The sequence below is a fragment of the Mytilus edulis genome, chromosome 5 (assembly GCF_963676685.1).
Source record: "Mytilus edulis chromosome 5, xbMytEdul2.2, whole genome shotgun sequence".
NCBI classification, from domain to species: Eukaryota; Metazoa; Mollusca; class Bivalvia; order Mytilida; family Mytilidae; genus Mytilus; species Mytilus edulis.
In genome coordinates, this window is record NC_092348.1 from 65,855,534 (window position 1) to 65,874,178 (window position 18,645).

Genomic DNA, 18,645 nt, shown 5'->3' on the forward strand with positions numbered 1-18,645 from the left:
TTTATAGGTCAAAGTATGGCCTTCAACACATGTCTTACCTCAGGACGAACAGCAAACTGTAAAGGGCCTATAATGAGCATATGCATACTAAAATATGAATTACAAAATAAAGATTTGTTAATTGAAAGATCTAGTTGAAGATCTAGTTGAAGATCAATTGTTTTTTTGGTTGCTTGGCTAACTCTGGTCAAGCCTAAGAAAAGAGCAATTATGAATTTTGGAGAAAAGTTGAGCTAAAATTTTAACTGATTTCCAATGCTTTCTTCAACTTTTACAGTCAAAGCACTAATGTACCCAACTTCTCTGTTACTCCTCAGGGGTTTAATTATCTTTCATGTTGACTGGTACTTTCCACGTTTCCAGGTGGTACTTTTCAATTTATTCCATGAATATCTTATATAAAAATTCCTACATTTAGGCGGTACTTGTCAATAGCATAGGAGGGTATAAGTACTGGGTACTGCCTCCTAATGAATGGCCTGACTCCTATAAACTTAACCCCTGGTTGATTTATTTTACCAATTATTGATATTCTTGAGATAAAATTTTACTACTTTGAAATTTTGAACTACTTTGAACTACACTGAATGCTCTTTCTTTCTTGCATCCTACTTTTTGGTATTACATTTTAACACTTTGTGTGGGTCTTTTTTATTTCCAATTTATCGATGATAACTATCTTGACCCATGGTGATACAGACAGTATTGTTTTCTAGTCTGCCCTTGATGTCGTTTTTACATCAATTATTCATGTAAAAAATTTGTTTGAACAACCCTTTAAATCTATCTGTGTTCTAAATGTGTTGTAATTAAAAATAATCAATTATAATTCTCTTTCAAATAACGCTTAATTTCAGTAATTTTCTGTCAATTTCAAAAGATGCTATCATTTTCGAATCAATTTCAAAGTATGCTATCATTTTCTGATCAATTCGTGTACATAAAACATGTGATAACAAGATATGATTTTTTTTAAGTGATTTTATCTTTCTGAAGATTGAATCTTTTAAGCAGATATCTAATTAATCTATTCTCAACACAAAAAAAACGTATCGTTCAATTACACTTTACAAAAAACTGTTTCCTAAATTAGAATTAAATACCAGATTAAAGTGTCAAAATTAATTTTACAGAGATATAAAATACAAAGTTGGAAAAATATGTAATGTAAAACTGAATAATTGCTGACTTTTAATCCAGTAACAGCTTGTAATTCATCTCAGACATTATGAAAGAACCATTCGTGTATTTACCTCTTGTGCACAGTCTTTGTACTGTGCTCGAGCTTCTGAGAGGTCATTCTTAACATGGTCTACCTCTTGTTGTAGTTCTGATACCTACAAATAGTACATTTTGTATTAGTATTCTTTCAATAGTATATTTTTTCCAGAAATTATAAATTACTTTTTTATCAGCATTTTAGTTTAAATTGTACATAAAGTCATTTATGCATAGCATTTTAAAACTTCCTGAAAAATCCCTATAATCAGCCTTTTTCAAATCAAATTATTGCTATACAGATGTGAAAAAAACACAATTTTCTAATTTATCTTGTATCCAACTCATAAAAGCTTCATAATGACACTAAAGTACAGTTTATCAAAATCATTAAAGTATTAAAATTATCTATTTGTGAATGCTCTCAATAAAAACTATAACAATTTGTCAAAACTAACAAAATTAACATCATTTATTTTACAAGGACTCCAATACATATATAATACAGCAATTGTGGTTTTCAATATTTAACAAGATTAATTTTATTCATAAACATTTAACGAATTGAATAAAATTAAATACGTTTAAAAATTAAATGAAATAAATTTTTGACAACAATGAACATATTTGTCCCTAGGTGAAAGTGTATTTATCACAGTTTATTACATTGCCGTCAATTCTATGTAATCCAGTGTACGCATTATATCACTTATAATAAAGGTACTATCTACTATGATTATAACGACTTTGATCACTTGTCAAAACACATGCTTTATAACCCCTTTCTTCAGCATGTCTCTTATCTTTTTTAATCCTTAATACAAACTGATATGCATTTACATTGACTTGAAATATCTTAAAAGTAATATTTTAATTTAAACATTTAGCATTTATGGCCAATGTTTATGTTAAGGAATAAAAATTTACTTCACATTAAAATAATATACAAAAAGATATTGTGTTTTCGATTCAGTTGTTCTTTATACTTTATAACTTTTGAAGTACTTCTAAATGTACAGTTACTTTGCAACTCAAAAGAAAGACCCAGGAATTTTAATATATGGTAGAGTAAATCTAAAACTGGACCAAGAAATTGCATTATTACCAGGAACTGAATCTTTGTTATATGAATAAATAAGAAACAGAAATTGAGATTTATATTCTTAAATAACACTATTAATTTTCATGCTCAAAATGGTTTCATATGCATGATCAAACCTAGAAAAATTAAGATTAATTGTACCATTATCAGCTATGTATAAATGCATTAAAGAGAAATCAATTAGAGACTGAATTAGCAGTGGCAATTTCTCTTCGAAATTGTCTGATGATAAAACTAAGACAGAATTATAAAGTATAGTTACACATGCATTATTGTATGTTCAAATTAACAAATGACAGCAGGTATTGAGATAAAAATTGGTTAGAAAATCCAAACAAATCTTATAGTAATTCCAAAGAGATCTGATCTTCCTTATAATGTAGACCTTAGGTTTAAAGACTGATCTTAATTTCAAATTCACCCTTGGAAAAAAATTGGAAAAATACTTTCAATTAAAAAATGCCAAAAATGACGCCTATATATATTGTCTTACCTGATTTTCCGCTCTCTGTTTAGACGACTGTAGATGGTTATTCTCTAGTCTCAGATCTTTAATGTTAGCCTCATGTTTCTCTATCTGTAAAAGTGCATTTTCATACTCTCTTATAGTCATTTCCATACCAAAGTTTAATCCACTAGAATCATGATGGACACTATCAGACAGGATACCGTACCGCCTGTCCATTTGATTTAAAGCTGTTGTGTAAGGGTAAGCCATTTCTCAGTCTATTTTTTTTATTTAAATTTAACCCTCAAAAATACTATTTAAAAATGCCATATTTATAAAGTAAATTCAATTTCAAAACATCGTCATTTTGAGTCACTTATTCCATCTATGAACTTTCATACTGCCATTTCAATTAGTACCAAAATGTTTAATTTGCACATTTCTAAACCACATTTTAGAAAAATTGTTCACAAGCTTTTCTTAGTTATAAATAGACACTTTTGCATTATTTTTTTTTTTCTCTCACTTTCCAATTATGAAATTAATACAAGTATTCCTGCACACAAATAAATGTTAAATCGCACAGTATGGAACTTCCAATATTAATCGACCAAAGTCACTGATGCATAACAAACTGTCATCTAATTTTTTTTTTACCTGAACAAGTCAGGTAACGTAACACTAACACCTATACAGTTGTTAATCAAAAATGTCAACACGTACTTAGTGTTCAAATTGTAAACTGTTAAAAGTAATTGTGATTTAACTTCAATTTACAGGTACTGTTATATTAATTCCTCAAATACCAATTAAAAGACAGCTAGCTAGCTATAGGAACTGGGTGTATTTCCTAATCATTCAATAAAAGGTTATCAAAACAGTTTCATATCCAATTCAAATTTGAACATTTAATTTCCTTTCACAGCAAGTATCCACAAATGATTTTAAACAATTGATTTTTTTTTCAGAATTTAATGTCAATTTTAACCTATCCATACTATTTACAAAAAGCTTTAAATATCATATCTCTGTCCATGCAAATATATTCGTAGAATTAACCTGGATTCTGCCAGTACTGACTTCAAACATCAGGCACGAACAGATTAATCAAATATAAAAAAAAATCCATGACAAAAAGGTTATCACAGGAATACTATGAGCTCCACTTTAATCCAGAAAATTAAATTCTGACATTTTCAATTTTGATAATCTACAATTCCGTAGAATGATAGTTTGTCAAGCCGATTCACTGGAAACTTGACAGCTTAATATTCCATCAATATTGATAATAGCAATTCCTTTTCATTGATAAATGAACATAAAATCCTTCGAAGGAAGTAAAAAAACTTGATGCTGTAATATTCTTTTTCCTATCATGAGAACCATAGACTATCAATTCGTCTTACAAATCAACACTAAATAGAATCTATTGTAGATAGCGATGCAATCGCACTAATCCCAGTAACAAAAGATGCAACTGTTACAACAAAAATCAATGTTATCTGATCTATATGTCATATATCAGAGCACTCATATGAATAAAAGAGCGGTAAAGGGCAAATCTGATACACACCAATACAATATTTAAAGACCCTAGATGAATTTTTACTTATCATAGTACATGAATAACATTTTCCATAGAATGTATTGACGACCTTCCAAAAGGAAGGTTGTAATTTTACGGCAAATATAAAAGGACTATTCACAAACTTAACGATGGTTCTGTAGTTTAACAAACACGTCCAAACAAAGATTATCGTAAGTGAGAAAAGACCTGGAATTTTAATTTCCATTTAAATGTTACCGTTCTGTTACATTAATTTCAAATCATCTTTATTAACGCTTATTACTCACGGTCAACTTTTTATATTCAGCGAAATAGATACATACAATTAAATTTGTAAAAATCGAAGTTACAGTAATTTAATGTTATTTAAAATCAAAATTGATAATGGCTTTGAGAACAGAACTCATTTTCCTAAGTTATTAAGTCAATCTTTTATGCTTAAGCTAAAAGCTATATATCATTTAAATGAAAATATATCGTTATCTAGTCCTTAATGAATTAAAAATGTCTTTTAAAAAGTACTCTAAAACAGTTTAAAGTTTTAAAATACAATTACATTTACTGTATATCATATTTTATGACTGTTTTAAACATTCATATGAAAATCTTCCAAACTTTAAATTCAAAATTTTATTTTATTTTATTTTTTTTCAAGGGGAAGGGGGGTTGTACATTATTGCCAAAATCTTAAGTCTGTCATATTCTATCGAAAAACAGTCCAGGTTTAAACGTGAACAAATATATAAATCATACTTAAGCCGTTATAAAATTCAAATTTCAGGACCTATAAAATATGCAATTCCACTTAAAGATCAAACAACTACCAAGTTGCTAAAATCAAACACTTAAACTTTAATACTAACTGTACACAATATAACTGCAATGTTTGAAGATTTGAGGTTTTAACGATGGCAAACATTTCGTATAAATCAGACACCTTGATAGGGGAAGTCAATAAATTCTTGTAACATTTAAATTTTAAACACCTACATGGAAGTTTGGCTCCTACCGAAATTAAATAATTTGTAATTACTATTTGGACATTGTAGTACTGTACTAATCTCATTACTTATGGTGTAATAAACTTATTAATTCTCATAATTAAATCATTATAAAATTAGATTTCCCATGTATTTTGTTTATTTTTTAATACTAGTGATATATATCTCGTATTGTTTTTGTGTCATGTGTCAAATGTTCTCCTTTAATTAATTGGGTTTATTTAAAATGGGGAAGTTTCCCAGCTTGTCATATCAAAGTTATTAGGATAAAAATGATGACATATTGTTTCAGCATACAATGATTATGTATATTCAAATCGATCAATTAATTAAAAGTATAAAACTTCTTATCCACTCTCTGGTGTAAACAACTGCTTTAGACCAGTAGAAATTAACACATATGACATTAACAATTGATTTAGAAATAAATAATTTGGCCTTTACACCCTAGAAGCACAAAAAGACCTACATGGAATATGTGATATATGTGATAACACAAATGAATTTCAAGGAGATTGGACAGGATTCTAGAAACATCAAAATTAGCCTGCTCTTTTTTTATGACTACTAAAGTGAGAGCTTTTAAGGTTTCACCTTCTTATGCTTTAGGCCCAGGCTTTTTGTATAAATGCAGAACTAATTTGGATGATGGTATCCCCTATCTGTCCCTCTACTGATCTATGAGTAGAGCTAATGATCAATATAAGCCTAAATATGGCATTAGGAAAATGGAATCAAAATTGTACTAAACTGCAAGATATATTCTTAAAACTTAATATTCATATAAACTGAAAAACTCAGGTCAATCTCTGTAGCATGTTAAAATAATTGAACAAAAAATTGAAAAATTCAGCCATGTATTATACATCATATAAGTGATTAAGAGAGAGAGAAGCTGGCCCACTTCAATGACTATATCTGATCAAATTTTTTAATAAATTCTAACTGTTTATAATATACTAATTATATTAATAAAAACTTTAAATATTTTATTTGTAATATCCAAATAAAGACAATATACACTTTAATTTTAAAATAGCAAATGCTTCATTTAGTTTATATTTGTTGTTTCCAGATAAGGACAATATCCATTTTAGATTTAATTTTCACTATTCTAAGTTTAAGTACACAAATGATAGAATTTCACTTGAACTATTCCACACAGTGATTTTAAATATTATCATTTCGTGTTATCTATAGTAAACCAGCAGGTCATTTTAAATAGCCATTGACAATTAAGTAACATGTTACTACAAGTTACAGGAAGAGGCAAAACTTTGATCATGGTTCAGGGCAGGTTTATACTTGCATTGCAGTCAATAATAAAATAGAGTTATTTCCCTTTATTGACAATAGACAGAAAAGATTTACCTCCCTTTTTGTCAGACAAATGTTGATTTAAAAAAAAAATCAAAAATCTTTTATCCAATTTATTTAGAAAGCATCCTCTGATCTTACCAATCTTATTATTATCAAATTATCTTTCAGACACACATTTAAATTCAATTGTATATAAATCTTTATTACTTTTTATAGATTGTTCTTTACCTTATGTCCAGTGGAAAATGATTGGAATGATAGGAAATTTGGAATGCCACTGGAGCATGAGGACTTAGTTTATAATGACAGAAATCAAACTATCTTATTTTGCAACAGTATAAAGGCATATTTAGAAAGTATTTTGTGTTTCAAATTTGATAATAAGTCTCAGAATTAAAAGTCTCACTGCAACTGTGGACCAATTACTCTGATTTGCCCAATAAACAGTAAATCAAATAAACTTTTGTTAATAAAATAGTTGAAAATATTGAGTTTATGAATAGATACATGTATATAAATATATAAATATATGAACTAATGTTATATTTTACTATACATCAATGAACATTGATCAACAAATTATTTTAAAACCAACTTTAAGCAATCACATTCTTGGCAAAAGACGTACAATGAATATCGATAGAAAATACTGTGATGTTACAAATTTTAACCAAAAAATCTCTAACCTGAGCTTTCCAATAAATCTGTTTTCAACTTGATTTGACCACCTTAAACCAAAACTTTTAACATGATACAGGGAAGACTGACCAACAGACAGACAGGAATACATATTCTAATGCAACAACGTTTTGTAACGTACATTGTGATTGGATAATGTCACTTTCTTACATGGCTATGGGACATACGCACAAGCACAGACGGCATATGACAGATTTTAAATATGTTTTTAACGTTGTTTTCTGTCAGTTTCATTAGACTGGAGATAACAATATTGTATTTTAAGCTCTGACTGCATCAATTTGTGATTTGATGGTCGCAAATACTTGTTTACTGTCTCCGATAACGCATTGCCAGTAAACTTAATTTGCGACTATCAAATCCCCAACTGATGCCGTCGGAGCTTAAAATACAATATACTGTGGATTCATTTATTTTCGTGGGTATCAATTTTCGTGGATTGCTGAAAACTTGCGTTTTCGTGGATATTTGATTTCGTGGTTTAGTAAATCTCTGTATACAAAGCCTATTGAAAATATAGTATTCGTTGAATATTTGAATTCGTGGTTTATCTCTTCCCACGAAACACACGAAAATTGGTATCCAACGAATAAAAATGAATCCACAGTAGTTATCTCCTAAATGTCCCGATCTAACTTAGTAGGAGTTAAGGAAAACAAATAAATCCTATTACAGGCACTACTTTATCAAGAACACATGGATAAAATTAACTTATTATCTTTATTTACCCTCAAGATAAAATCTATTAAAAAGTCTAAATAAAAAAAAAAAGATATGGTAGGATTTCCAATGAGACAACTCTCCACAAGAGACCAAATGTCACAGAAATTAACAACTATATGTCACCATACAGCCTTCAGCAATGAGCAAAGCCTATTCCATAAAGTATGCTTACCTCCTCCATCTTGTTTACGATGTCATCTCTACAAGATTTAATGTCAGCCTCATTCTGCTTCAGTTGATCTTCTCTTCGGTTAAGTTCCTGTTCTAAGGCTTGACCTCTAGCCTGGGTTTGGTGAAGGGCAGATTCAAGGGTAGATAACTGTTCCGACATGTTATTAGTATCGTGTTTATGACGTTGATGAGAGCTGGCAAGATTTAACTGAAGCTGCTGAATACTCTGTTCTAATCTGTCAATCTGTAATAAAGATATTTTGTTAGCTACAATTAAACACATGCTGTAAAAAGTTTAAATCAGCCATAAAATTTAAAATATAAGGCTTAAATTACTTTTTTGTCCTGCTTAAAGTTGTGCAAGTTATTTCAAAGACATTACACATGTTTTAAATACATTATATTGGCAAACAAGCGAATCGATATGTTCCTTAACATATGATCTACAACAAAGATTTGTAGATTTGACCATTACTTTTGGCAATATCAAGTTTCGAAAAAACCTCTCAGGAGTGAATAACAGGAAAAGAGATGTTACGATTGGTTTAAAATTCAAAATCTGGAGATTTATATAAAAAAAAACTAGATAAGAACTAAACTGAAAAACAAGCGAAGTCATATACAGACTGAAAACTGGTACAACTTCAAGTTTATGAAAATACAAGCTCCCAACAAAAACTGAGAATTAGTAAAAATAAGCATGTTTGAACTACATTTTCCTCTTGCAAATTAACACTGCATGATCCAATTTTTCTAGGTAATGTGAGTATTTCCAAAATTAAACTGCATACCTCTTTCATGGCACTGTTTTTCTGTTCTCTGACTGAAGCAAGCTCCACCCTGAGGTCATTAATTTGATCTTGATGATCCGAAATTTGACGGAGCTTGGCACCAAGTTCAGATCTGGTTTCTTCAAGTTCTAATTCCAAATGGGCGATTCTGTCTTCTTTCTCTAGATACTGAAATACGTGAGAATAAATTGTCAATTTAATTGATAAAAATGTTGGGTCTCATTTTGTACTTTTATTCTTAATTCTTTTTGGATGAATAAAATTGGACTTATTGTGCATTAAAGCTTATCACTGACCTTAATATTGAAGAAATATTTTTAATAACAATCTTAAAATCAACTTCCTACAAATTACATGAATATGCAGATAACAATTTCTTCTTTCTCTGTCAGATATTCAAAATATATATTGCAAGGTAACAGTAATAAGGACTAAAAATCTATAAATTGTATACTGTACCTCAGTATCTGTATGACTATGTTCTCCTTGGTATGTGAACAGCTCATTCTCTAATTTCTTTGCTCTTTCTTCATTCTTTAATGCCTGTAAAATAAAAACAATTCAGTCAAATGATGAATATTGTTTCTGAATATGATAAACCACTTTACAACTATACCGGCAAATATAAATATGTATTTGATAATGTACTTCAAAAATCTTTTAAACCTAAAAGAGCATCTTTATTATGTTCTGTTAACATGGAAACATGTGTTATTTCATGTACAAATTCACTTTAATCAACCCTTTGGTAAATGTGTTAATACATTGATCAACTTTAATAGCTTTTCAATTTTTTTATCATGTCAACATGTATAAAATCTTATGCAAAATAATGTAAATCTAAAATTATCTAACAGTAACACGCATTGATGTTGCTGTATATCATATTATTTCTGGTTAATCATAAATACGGCTGATGACTTTTCTAGATTCAATTATTTACATTTCCCATGTCTGGGCCTTTTATACGTTACAATGAAATACGGATTTTGCTCATTTTAAAGGCTGTAATGTGATCTATAGTTTCTATAAACATCCATGTCATTTGGTCTCTGGAGTCTAGCTGACTCACTGGGAATCATACATCACCTCCTTATCCCTTTATTCGTACTATAAATATAAATGCATACCTCTGCAGTAAGATCCTGAACTCTATCTTTGAGATTCCTAATATTGTCTTCATTCTCTCTCATTCTAGCCTGAGCGACAGACAAATCCTCTTGTGAGGTACTGAATTCCTGTGTTAATTGTTCGATCACGTCCTCACATTTCTTCACCTCGTGTTTAGTATCTGTGTACATCCTATCTAAATTCTCCATGTCTGTTTTCAGGCTGTCGATCCTCTGGTCCTTGTCCAGTTCCTTGTTACGACTTTCGGCTAGTTTTTCTTGCAATGTTTTTACCGTATTATCTAAGTGTGCAAGTTCGTTCATGCTCTGATTGTATTTTTGTTTCAAACTGTTCAAATTCAAATCTAATTTTTCATTTTCATTCTTAGAAGAATCGACTTGGTCCTCTAAGACAATAACATGCTGTTTAGCATCAGATAATGATGTGTCCAATTCCTGAATTGTCGCTGCCTGGCGGTCAACCTGGGGGAAAAAAATGGAATGAATTTTATAATTTGGTCAAATGTAATCCAAAATAATTTTATAATTTGGTCAAATGTAATCCATATTAATTTCTATTTAATTCCAATCATAGATGTTTTTTAAAAATGCATTCAAACCCCTCTACAATGCATTCTGGAAACCTCAAAGCCGTCATTCATTTATTTGTTCATACTTTGTAACAAAGAATTTCTTTTTGATTTCTTACTTTTTAAACTGGTAGTAGATTCAGTCTTTTTAATTCTAATAAAAAAAAATCTGATTTGGTGAAGAAAATAAAATGAAATCATTTTCATCTTTCCTATTTAACAATATATCCCAAGTCATCACAAATTTAATCTACTGGTACCCACCTCCTGAGCAGTATCTGACTGGATCCTTTGTAATCTCTCTAGCTCATCATTCAGAGCTGCAATGCTAGCCTTTTGTTCCAGAACCTGGACTTGTGTTTCCTTCAACTCGTTCTTTGTAATATTGATCTCATCTCGAGACATGTCCAAATCTTGTTGCATTCTATTCACATCCTGCCCGTGACTGTTTCTTGCCATTTGCAAGTCTGTTTTCAGTTGCTCAATAGTTCTCATATAATTTTTAACCTGAAAACAGTCAAATTTGTGGATTAACATTTTGGCATATATTTCTAGCTAAATAATTCATCAACCTTTTTTATAGTACTTTTATTTAAAACATTTACATAAGGAAATACTTTTTTTTCAAAATCATAATTTCTAAATAACATCAAATTTTGATAAACATTTAAAAGTGACCTCAATAAAAGTGGCAACATTTTAATAATCAAAGACAACCTAAGTGTTCAAAAATGGACAATATTTGATATATAAGTTGAGAAAATTGAGAAATTTTATGTATATCTACGACTTTCTATCAAGTATATTTTGATATATTTTGCAATGTACATTATGAAAAAACTGAGGAAAAGCAAATACATTGGACACCAAAAGCTTGAGGACTTTTAAATTCATTGCAATACCTTTACAGAAATCTCAACTAAACATTTATTTATTTCTTAACAATAAGCAATGATGATTATTTATATTTCAAATGAACTGTTCTAAAATTCAATGAAATTATCCTCCTCCCCCCACCCCCTCAAAAATGCAAAAACACAATCATTCTAAATTGAAATTAGTAAAAACTGAATTGAGCAAGTTATATTATACTATGAAATAAGAATTCCATGCTTTTGAACTTCTAAATAAACCTCTTTTCATGCTTTCATTTTATGATATTTCCTATTTAAAATATTGAAACAGACATCCTCTGTGCAAAATTCCTCAAAACAAATCAAAATGTCACCAACCAAACAAAAAATAAACAGAAACCCTCATGCAAAACAGAAATTATAAAAGCCTTGGTGTATTACCATGGTTACCAGGGGAGACAACTCTAAGCTAACAATCTCATTCCCTGCCTCATGCAGATAAGAGAGCTGTTAAAGAGTTACCTGTTTGTCAATTTCACAAAGTACCAGAAAGTATCGCAGTCATTTTGAATTTCAGATGACTTCTAAACAACTAAGTTAAAACTACTTTTGGTTTTACAGCTATGTTGATTAATAAGTGTTTCCCATTTTGGATTATTTTCACTTAATTATATGCAGATCTTTAAAAAGATGTGTTTTTCAGTTAGAAAGAGAGTTTAAATTGTTTGGATAGTGTCACAGTCTGTACAAATGACTCTTACAATAACCCTGAGAAATACATAAATAGGTCACCTGTTGCAAGGTAATATTTCTGCCCCTACCAAACATACCCTCTTTTCCAGTATAAATCAAAATGTCAAGCCCATATCACTGAGACTCCATTTTACAGAACCTACTTACTAATCTATTGTTAAATTTGTTTTTCGTCCTTAATATGCATGAAATACTTGAGATAACATTAATAAAACAACAATTAATCAATTTTAAATGTTAGCATTTCCCTTTTAAATTTGTTTTAAAAAATTAAAACAGGAGTCAGGTGTCTCAAAGAGTAGGGCTTTGCCTTCTGAATGTATAATTCAGATTTTTTAAATGCTGTCATCATAAATTCACTGATAAAAAAATAAATATCTTCCAATATCTTTTTATTGCAAACATAACATGAATATAAAATATATAAATAAGTCCCACAACTAATAATAAGGCGTATAAATAGTTTTAACAAAAGCTATCATCTTTGGTATAGGGAAAGATGACAAGGTGACTGAGATAAGTTCTGGTCCTTTGTGTCTTTTGAAATGGTCCCTACATCAAACAGAAAAATCTGTTCAGTCTTTGTCATTTATATGCTTGTTTCACTATTCTAAGAAAGAAAAAGACCAAAACTTTCTTAAGACTCAGATAATAGCAAAGCTATGTGGTCATAATTTGCTGTGATTTTTCTTGTAAATAAAACCATGGGAAAAAAGAAAATGTCAAAACAATTAAATTTTTGGCAATATAAACTTAAAAAGAACAAATCATTAACAAGGGAACATTTTTAATCACCTGCTGAATCTAAAATTATTTATAAACCAATAAAGTATTTCTATTATTTGACAAAAAATAAACACAACCAATCTTTTCTCATCTGTTAATTCATTTAATAAAATCTGTATTTTTTATTTGTTATATTGTTCCTATCCACAGCAAATATTAAGAAGTGTTTCTGTCTTTGAATACTTTTAATCTTAACTATATATGTTTGAGCAGAAATTTAATAACTGAAGGTTATTCCTACCTCAGAAAGCTGGATTTCTTGATCATGTTGTAGATTTTGGATTGTTTTCCCATCACTTGACAGCTGAAATATATTATTGATACTTTTTATTTCTGTTTGTCATAAAATTGAGAATGGGAATGGAGAATATGTAAAAGAGACAGCAACCCTGCAAAAGAGTAGACAAGAGTTTTTGACATATATGTTTAACAATATATGCATTATGGCATCTCATTTTATTTGTGTTTAGAAATAAGAATTATTTATTCTAGAATAGACTATAATTTTGCAAAGTCTAGAATAGACTATAAATTATGTCAGTAATTTTTTTTTTATTGAAATCAATTTCATTTGTAAATTACAATTAGACAGTAAAAAAATTTCAAGTGGCTTCTCCATGTAAAATATCAACTGAATTTTACTTTGAAAAGTCACTGATATATATTAAACTTTGAAAAGCGTTACCCTCTGTTCATCTTCATCTATCCTGGCATTAAGATTCCTCATTTCTTGTTGGTATTCTTTGATCTTGTTATTCAATCTGATAACTTCATCTTCTCGTATGTTTAACTACAGAGAAAAAAACAACATGTATCAAACTCTACATTTCTACCAGTCAACATCCATCATAGTGATAACATTTACACAAATTAACAGTCATCATAAAGTTCAGAGAAATTTTATCGTTGAACCAAGTACTATAATGCTTTTGTCATTTCAGGAAATGCTTCATACAATAAATGCTGGCAAAGTTAAAATAAAAGTTTAACACTGTTTAGTGACAATTTTTGCAATGATAAAAACATTGCAAACATTTCTGAATTAACAGTAATGTCTAAGAGAGTAAGTATCAAAACTTCTACACTTCATAATAAACTTGAAATCTATTTGATATTATCTCATTCTAAAAATGTTTAATCTGATTTTTTAACCCTAACATATATTTTTCAGTTTCATTCATCCTCTCTCCAAATGAAAGTTCTCTACATAACAGTCTTAATTTTTTAATTTATTAAATGAATCAATCTAAAATTTAAAATTTGACTTACCTCTTCCATACAACCCGTATATTTTTCTTGGGATGTGTCTAAGTCTGTCTGTAATTTCAGAATCACTTGATCTCTACTTGCAACCTAAAATACAAATTAGCTATTGTTTTACTTTACTTATGGAACTAAGGGAGCTTTACAACAACAATTTAACTTAAATAAAACCACTTAAAGAAGTTTAAGAAACACGGTATTTCCAACATACCCCAATGAATGAAACATCTTTATATTTTTTTTTTTGTTGAACATTTTCTATTACAATTTAATCTCCTGTGGTAAAACATCATATTTACCTCTTTCTGGCATGTCCTGTGTTTTTCCTGTGATATGGTAAGTTCTAACTCCATCTGATTGACCTGTTCTGTCAGATGACCACACTCTTGACCACTATGTTGATTATTACTGTTTAACTGAGAATTCTCAGCCTTTAGATTCTGTATGTCATCTTCCGCCTTCAACATCTGAAATTGTAAACAACCTTGCTAAATCAAAGTTTGGAGACAAACATACATTCCAATTCTATATTATGCTTACGGTACTAAAAACTAAAATTTTTACATCTTATAGTAAAAGGTTTTCCCCTAAATTGTTTATGCTCACAGTTCATTTTTCGTAAAAAATATTGAAATTTTCAATAAACAAACACAAATCCACTACATTTGAACTTTGTGAGATAGTTGTTGCATTGGCAATCATACCACATCTCCTTAATTTTATATGTTTATATTTAGTCAAATATTCAATGGCAGCCTCCATCAATAATAACTGACTGCCACAAAATAGCACAATAGTGTTTAAAGTGGTGTTAAACACCAACCAATCAATCAATCACAATGACAGCATTAACATCCTGTAACTACAAGACTTAAAGTTAACAAGTTAAAAATTGTATGGATAAACCCTAATCATTTAGGAATGAAAGAATATACTGACCTCATTGTAACAGGAGCTGTATTGTGCTTGGGATTCCATCAAATCTTCTTGTAACTGTTTGATAGTCCCATCTCTCCTCCTCACCTGAAAATTACCAAAATCCATCATGTCTATTTCGTCCATGTCAAAAATCAAAACTTGTTAACTGTGATTTATATAAATTAAGCTTATCGTTTTCACTATATTAAGATAATTGAAATTTAACATAAACTTATTAAAGTTTCTTCAATCTCATATGCACTTCTCTTTGAATTTGCAGTCTACAAATCAATAAATAACAGTAAGTAATTGTACGTATACTTATATAGTATATAATCAACACCATAATAATGTGTTTCAACAACAAATATACAAAAGTTTTATTAAACTCACAATACAGTTGTTACAATTTTAATAGAACATATTAAAATTTCAAATAAACAGCTGCGCCATGAGCGCATGATACGCCCGACGTCTTGTGTGGAAGTTTTATGCAATAATCATAAATAGTTTCTGAGAAAGTTTTAACCAATTACCATTTATTGCTTTTGAGACACGGCAGGACATGTGAACCCCCCCCCCCCCCCCCCCCCCCCACCCCACCCTGTTTTTATTTTTACAAATATCACTAAAATAAAATTTTGAATCAAACCAAAAACAATTTATGATTATTGCTTGAAACTGATGATTATTGCTTGAAACTGTACACACTTCTTTGTTATATTAATCTAAAGATTTGTATACTTTTGAGATATGGCGCGACATGTAAAAAAAACCTCCCCTTTTTTACAAAATACTCAATAACTCAATAAACAGCTGCGCCATGAGCGCATGATACGCCTGACGTCTTATGTGGAAGTCTTATGCAATAATCATAAATAGTTTATGAGAAAGTTTTAAGCAATAACCATATATTGTTTTAGAGACTCGGCGGGACATGTGAAACCCCCCACCCTGTTTTTTTTTACAAAAACTAAATATTACCAAAATAAAATTTTGAATCAAAACCAAAAAGTATACAGATCTTTAGATTAATATATCAAAGAAGTGTGTAAAGTTTTAAGCAATAATCATAACTTATTTTTGAGATACGGCGCGACATGTAAAAAACCCTCCCCTGTTTTACAAAATACTCAATAACTCAAAAATAAAATTTTGAATAATCAATAAAAAGTATACAGGTCTTTAGATTAATAGAACAAAGAAGTGTGTAAAGTTTTAAGCAATAATCATATATCGTTTTTGAGATACGGCACAACATGTAAAAAAAAACCTCCCCCTTTTTTACAAAATACTAATAACTCAAAAATAAAATTTTCAATCATCACCAAAAAGTATACAGATATTGAGATTAATATAAAGAAGACATGTGTAAAGTTTCAAGCAATAATCATAAATAGTTTTTGAGATATGGCGCGACATGTAAAAAAAACCTCCCCCTTTTTTACAAAATACTCAATAACTCAAAAATGAAAATTTGAATCCTCACCAAAAAGTATACAGATATTGAGATTAATATAAATAAGAAGTGTTTAAAGTTTTAAGTCATAATCAAGAATCGTTTTTGAGATACAGTGCGACATGTGAAAAAAACACACCCCTGTTTTAGTTATAAAGTGCCATAACTCAAAAAGTTTAAATCTTATTTTCACCAAAAAGTATACAGATCATTTGACCATCATAAAAAACAACTATATTAAGTTTCATGAAATTTAGATAAGTCGTTCTCAAGTTACGGTGCGACATGTTTACGCCGGACAGACAGACAGACAGACACCGGACATTTGTATACCATAATACGTCCCGTCAAAATTTTGACGGGCATATAAAAAGAGAGTTAACTCTACTTACTTCTTCATCAGACTGTTTCTTTATCTTATCTAAATCAACATGAGTCCTAGTTAAAGCGTCTTGAAGTTTCTTCACAGTTTCAGTTGTTTTCTGGATTTCTGTTAATTTGTCTTGATGTTTTGCTTTCAACTTTCCAATTTCAGAATTCAACTTTTGGATGGTTTCATCTCTCACAATCATCTGTAATAAAAAGAAATACTTTCAATTTTGTCCTGGACTGGTAATATCAAACCACTCTAATACAACCTTATTTGTAAGATCAATATTGATTGGACACAGGCTAGTAGCTTATTGATGTTGTGAGAATAAGGTTTATGCAAGAAAATGTGTTAAAATCGATGAAAAAATAATTATGCACTACTTGCTCCAACTTGTGTATTTGTCATAAAATTGTTTAATGGACAAGTATTGCTATACACATACACATCAGCACGTTACTTGAATATCTGAGTAAATATAATTAATCCACTGCTTGATATAGGCAAGGCTAGGTTATAAAGAGTATTAACTCCATTGCACTATATTTTAATCACTCACAAAGGTAGGAAGTAGGCCTGAAAATCTGGCTAAATATAGATCGCAAGCCATTATTTCAATGTGTACAAATTATACCCAAAAACATGTTTTCTACAAGTCTTAAAGAACTTATTTAAAATTTACCCCTTTCCATAGCTTTCCTACAAATATCAATTATTTCCTAGATTTCTACTGCTTTTTTAGAATAAGATAAAATAGTTACCCTCACAATTATCTAACTTACCTTCCCTCCCATATCCTTTCTCTGTTTCTGCAGACCATCAATATCTCCTTTAAGTTGCTGAATCAACTCATCTTTTGTTGTATTCTAAAAAATACATAAATATATACAATTTAATTATATAAAGTCAACAAAACATCATATATGTACCATATTTAATATTCTTTAAACTTCGAACTTTAGTGGATTATTGAAGACTCATACCAACTCTTTGTAACTTTTGATCTCTCAAAAAAATATTGTTCACTGGCACAAATATCTTCTAGTTCAACAGAACTTCCTATGTGTTTTTTAATTCATTTTTTGGAAAGACCCTTTAAAAGTCTTTAGTAGTCATCTCTCTACCAACGTTTTCTGACTGTACAACTTTATATTTAGCCATCTACTTTCTCTGATTAATATATGATCCTGTCCAATTTTTATAATCTTAGAGATGTTAAGATTGACTTACAGGTAACATTAAGTATAAACCATATGAAGTCCATAAGAAATATTTCAAACTCTCACAAAATAGAATTTAACAACAACAAAAACAAAAACAACAAAATTGGCTTGAGTAAAATTGTATCATTTATGGATATTGAAAATCCTTTACTTTTCCTTTAATTAACCCTTTCACCGATTGCTGCCCAGACAGAAGCTACTCTGAGACGATGGCTTCCCTGGCTACTATTGCTCAAGTGGGAGATCTTCATAATAAATGTCAATAAAAACTTGTTTGTAG

The 18,645-nt window shown here is 29.6% G+C and overlaps 1 protein-coding gene across 44 annotated transcripts in view; it reads right to left on the reverse strand.

Annotated features, from left to right (window-relative positions):
* LOC139524252 (uncharacterized) overlaps positions 1 to 18,645 on the reverse strand; it is an 82,982-nt gene that overhangs the window by 15,525 nt on the left and 48,812 nt on the right. For all 44 annotated transcript variants that reach the window (XM_071318944.1, XM_071318967.1, XM_071318965.1 and 41 more), the window contains 14 exons: positions 17,925 to 18,008; positions 17,165 to 17,344; positions 15,335 to 15,418; positions 14,695 to 14,862; positions 14,402 to 14,485; positions 13,818 to 13,922; positions 13,374 to 13,436; positions 11,004 to 11,246; positions 10,171 to 10,632; positions 9,500 to 9,583; positions 9,041 to 9,208; positions 8,251 to 8,493; positions 2,814 to 2,897; positions 1,254 to 1,337 (listed from right to left, as the gene is read on the reverse strand). In XM_071318944.1, coding sequence (XP_071175045.1) covers positions 1,254 to 1,337; positions 2,814 to 2,897; positions 8,251 to 8,493; positions 9,041 to 9,208; positions 9,500 to 9,583; positions 10,171 to 10,632; positions 11,004 to 11,246; positions 13,374 to 13,436; positions 13,818 to 13,922; positions 14,402 to 14,485; positions 14,695 to 14,862; positions 15,335 to 15,418; positions 17,165 to 17,344; positions 17,925 to 18,008 — 2,136 coding nt within the window. The remainder of the gene's footprint in view (positions 1 to 1,253; positions 1,338 to 2,813; positions 2,898 to 8,250; positions 8,494 to 9,040; positions 9,209 to 9,499; positions 9,584 to 10,170; positions 10,633 to 11,003; positions 11,247 to 13,373; positions 13,437 to 13,817; positions 13,923 to 14,401; positions 14,486 to 14,694; positions 14,863 to 15,334; positions 15,419 to 17,164; positions 17,345 to 17,924; positions 18,009 to 18,645) is intronic.